This window comes from Telmatherina bonti (assembly GCF_933228915.1).
Source record: "Telmatherina bonti genome assembly, chromosome: 3".
Lineage (NCBI taxonomy): Eukaryota > Metazoa > Chordata > Actinopteri > Atheriniformes > Telmatherinidae > Telmatherina > Telmatherina bonti.
This window is the reverse complement of record NC_136621.1, coordinates 21294460-21297562: the sequence shown is the minus strand read 5'-3', so window position 1 is coordinate 21297562 and position 3103 is coordinate 21294460. Positions and strand designations below refer to the sequence as shown.

Below are 3103 nucleotides of genomic sequence, written 5' to 3'. Positions count from 1 at the left end.
TCACTGTCTGCAGTTTGTCTAAATGCAACGAGAATCTCGCTAACAATAGGAAGCTCAGAGCAGCCGGCTGCTGTTAAACACACCATGAGAACCGTGGAGAGTCAACTCTGTCCTTTGCGCCTGTGCGCAGCATGAACGTCGCACCACTTTGTGTTTTCTCTCCATCGGTAAAATCGTAAAAAATTGGTGTTGGAGCAAAGCAGCAGGTTGGCAGTAAATAAGCTGACAACATACTTGTGTTCCTTCATCTTCAGCTCAATTTGAGCTTGAAAGTTTTTTCTTACTTTTGCACACAGCCTCTAAACATCACCGATCTGACGCGGAACTCCGCGCTGCTCAGCCTATTTTACCTCACTTTTTCCTCTTAAAATGTCTTTATTTGCGTCGAAACTCCATTAACAAACGTTTTGTAGCTGCTTTAAATGTTCCTTTAGAAGTTAAAACAAAAAACTACCATATGTTTGCTATTATCTGTTCATAAAGAGAGGATATTGTAGCAGTAGCAAACACACTGAAATGGAGCCTGGGTCAGCTAGATAAGTTGCCTTTGTTTTGGAGTTCTGATATAAATTATATGGAACCCTGTTGTCAGCAGCCACTTCAACTGTTTTACTCCTTCTAACTTAACTTTATCAGAGTAAAAAGAAAATCACCCAGAGATACATAGAGCTACAGCAGCTGTCTTCAACAGTGTAATAAGTTATTTGAAATAACAAACACTGAGCAAGCAGTTTAATATCACAGATGTTTCAGTAGCGTACTAGAGGCTTGGTTCTTTTGTTTTCCCTGTATAATTTAATTAAGTTCACTGTTGGAAATGCTGCATTTGTGGATTTAAGTGTGAGAAAATAATGAGCTTACTTCTGATTTGGCTCAAGAATTTTTAATTCAATAAATTCATGAATGGTTTGTTTTATATGTTTACTTTAGGTGTGACAAAATATTAAAACTGTGCTTCTATTACTAATAACACCAACATAACAATGATAAATATTTATAACAAAAAATTAACTATTATTAAAAATGACACAAAGGCAGTTTCTAATTACAGAAGAGTAGAAGACAATGGGAAAAGGTATAGCAGATTTAACTTAGTCTTTTTAAAATTCTCATCATTAAATACAAATTTAATCATGTACAGCACTGAGAAGAATTTATATTCATCTTTTTTTTCATATGAGACTTTACCTAAAATGCACTACAACCATAAAAGCATTTTACTTTATCTAAAGCTTGTAACAACTTATGCAACTTTTCAATACTTACTTTTGGATAACATCTGCTCCCTAATGAATGTTTTAACAATTCATCTAAGTTCTGGTTCAATAACTTGTGTCAAATCAGTTATGTTAATCTTACTGTTAAGTTTAACACCATCAGATCAATACAACACCCTACACATGAATCTACTGAAACATTCACCCTTAACCTTTTTTGTGATGAATTACAATTGTACAATTTCATTTAATGTCCTACATGTGTCACATGAACATTACATTTCCAAAAGATTTCTGCTGAAAGTTGGAAAGGTCTAACGCTTTGTAAGCAAGTATGTGACAAATACTCATCCAACAAACATCTGAGGTTAATTAGTGAGGAGGTATTACAAAATTGTTTTTGACTGTTGATGACTATTGCACTTTGACAGCAAGACTGGCCGAAAATAACCAATAACCAACCATGGTTGCATCTTTATCATTTGAAGCAAACAGAAGTTGTTGTTTTTTTTTAAATCACCCCAAAATTAGTGGATTTACTTTGATATTCAAACATTTGTGCGTTTGCATCCGGTAGGTGTGGGAAGTTCAAACCGTGTCACATTTGTAAGTGTTTTTAGCCCTGGCAATACAGCTACAGTGCACTAAACAGCCAAATGTTTACTTCAGTTTTCCCATCAGCTGCTAAGAGGGTCAACATGTTCCACTGACAGTTGCACACACCCTTTTAAGATGTGTAGGCTCTTGTCATGTGTATATATATATATATATATATAAAAATATATATATATAAATAAAAAAAATAAAAATAAAAAAAAGACGTGACAAGCAAAGAATTTATTAGTATATGCCCACAGTTATGATAAACAAGTTATATGACAAACGAAATTCAATGAAATAAGTGGGAAAACCAGGTTGAGCTCTAATGAAATCCCAAATAAATTTTATTCGAACACGTCAACATAATACAGCAATGTTTATCGTGTTGATTAAATTCCCGCTTACCATGTTGGGAATGCATTTAAGTCAGTAAAGAAAATCTGCTCCTCAGACAAAGTCGGTGGCTCTTAAAAGAGCCGTTGTGGGAGTTCGATTGAGCAGTGGTTTACTTGGAGCTGGTGTACTTGGTGACAGCCTTGGTCCCCTCAGACACGGCATGTTTGGCAAGCTCACCAGGAAGCAGAAGACGCACTGCAGTCTGAATCTCTCTGGAGGAGATGGTGGAGCGTTTGTTGTAATGAGCCAGACGAGAAGCTTCGGAAGCAATGCGCTCAAAGATATCGTTCACGAAGGAGTTCATTATGCTCATTGCCTTGGAAGAAATACCGGTGTCAGGATGAACCTGCTTTAACACCTTGTACACGTAGATGGCATAACTTTCTTTCCTGGTCTTCCTCTTCTTCTTTCCTCCCTTGCCGGCAGCCTTCGTGACGGCTTTCTTCGAGCCCTTCTTTGGAGCAGACTTCGCTGGTTCAGGCATCTTGTTGACAAGACATATGATAACGCTGCATGAGGGAGAGCTTGTTTATATGGGCGCTAGGCAAATTTGTCTGTGCTGTCGCTTGCGTGTAATTGGCTGACATGATCAGCTGATTTGTTGGGAACGGCCATTTTCTATTTTAAATAAAGAATTTGGCGCGCAGACTCGGAGAAAAAACAAAGGAGATTATGGCTGTGTCTGAATTGAATTGACACACATCCCGTTTCTTTTGTTTACCACTCTGGGTAAGCTGTTAGTACATTTAAAATCTACCATGATGTCTTCTAGCCTTTTTTAAAATTGATTCCGGGCACCACCCCCACAATGTAATCACTTGTTTGTTTCTTATTCAAATTCATAGATAACATAACCTCTGTTTTGGCAGATTTAATAAAATGGCAGAAAA

The 3103-nt window shown here is 36.9% G+C and overlaps 1 protein-coding gene across 1 annotated transcript; it reads right to left on the bottom strand.

Annotated features, from left to right (window-relative positions):
• Positions 1-2322: 2322 nt before the first annotated feature.
• On the bottom strand, positions 2323-2697 carry LOC306774721 (histone H2B 1/2-like; the record flags this gene model as incomplete). Its single annotated transcript, XM_079264876.1, has 1 exon — positions 2323-2697. One exon carries the CDS (start codon positions 2695-2697, stop codon positions 2323-2325), a length of 375 nt encoding a protein of 124 aa, XP_079121002.1.
• Between the last annotated feature and the right edge of the window lie 406 nt (positions 2698-3103).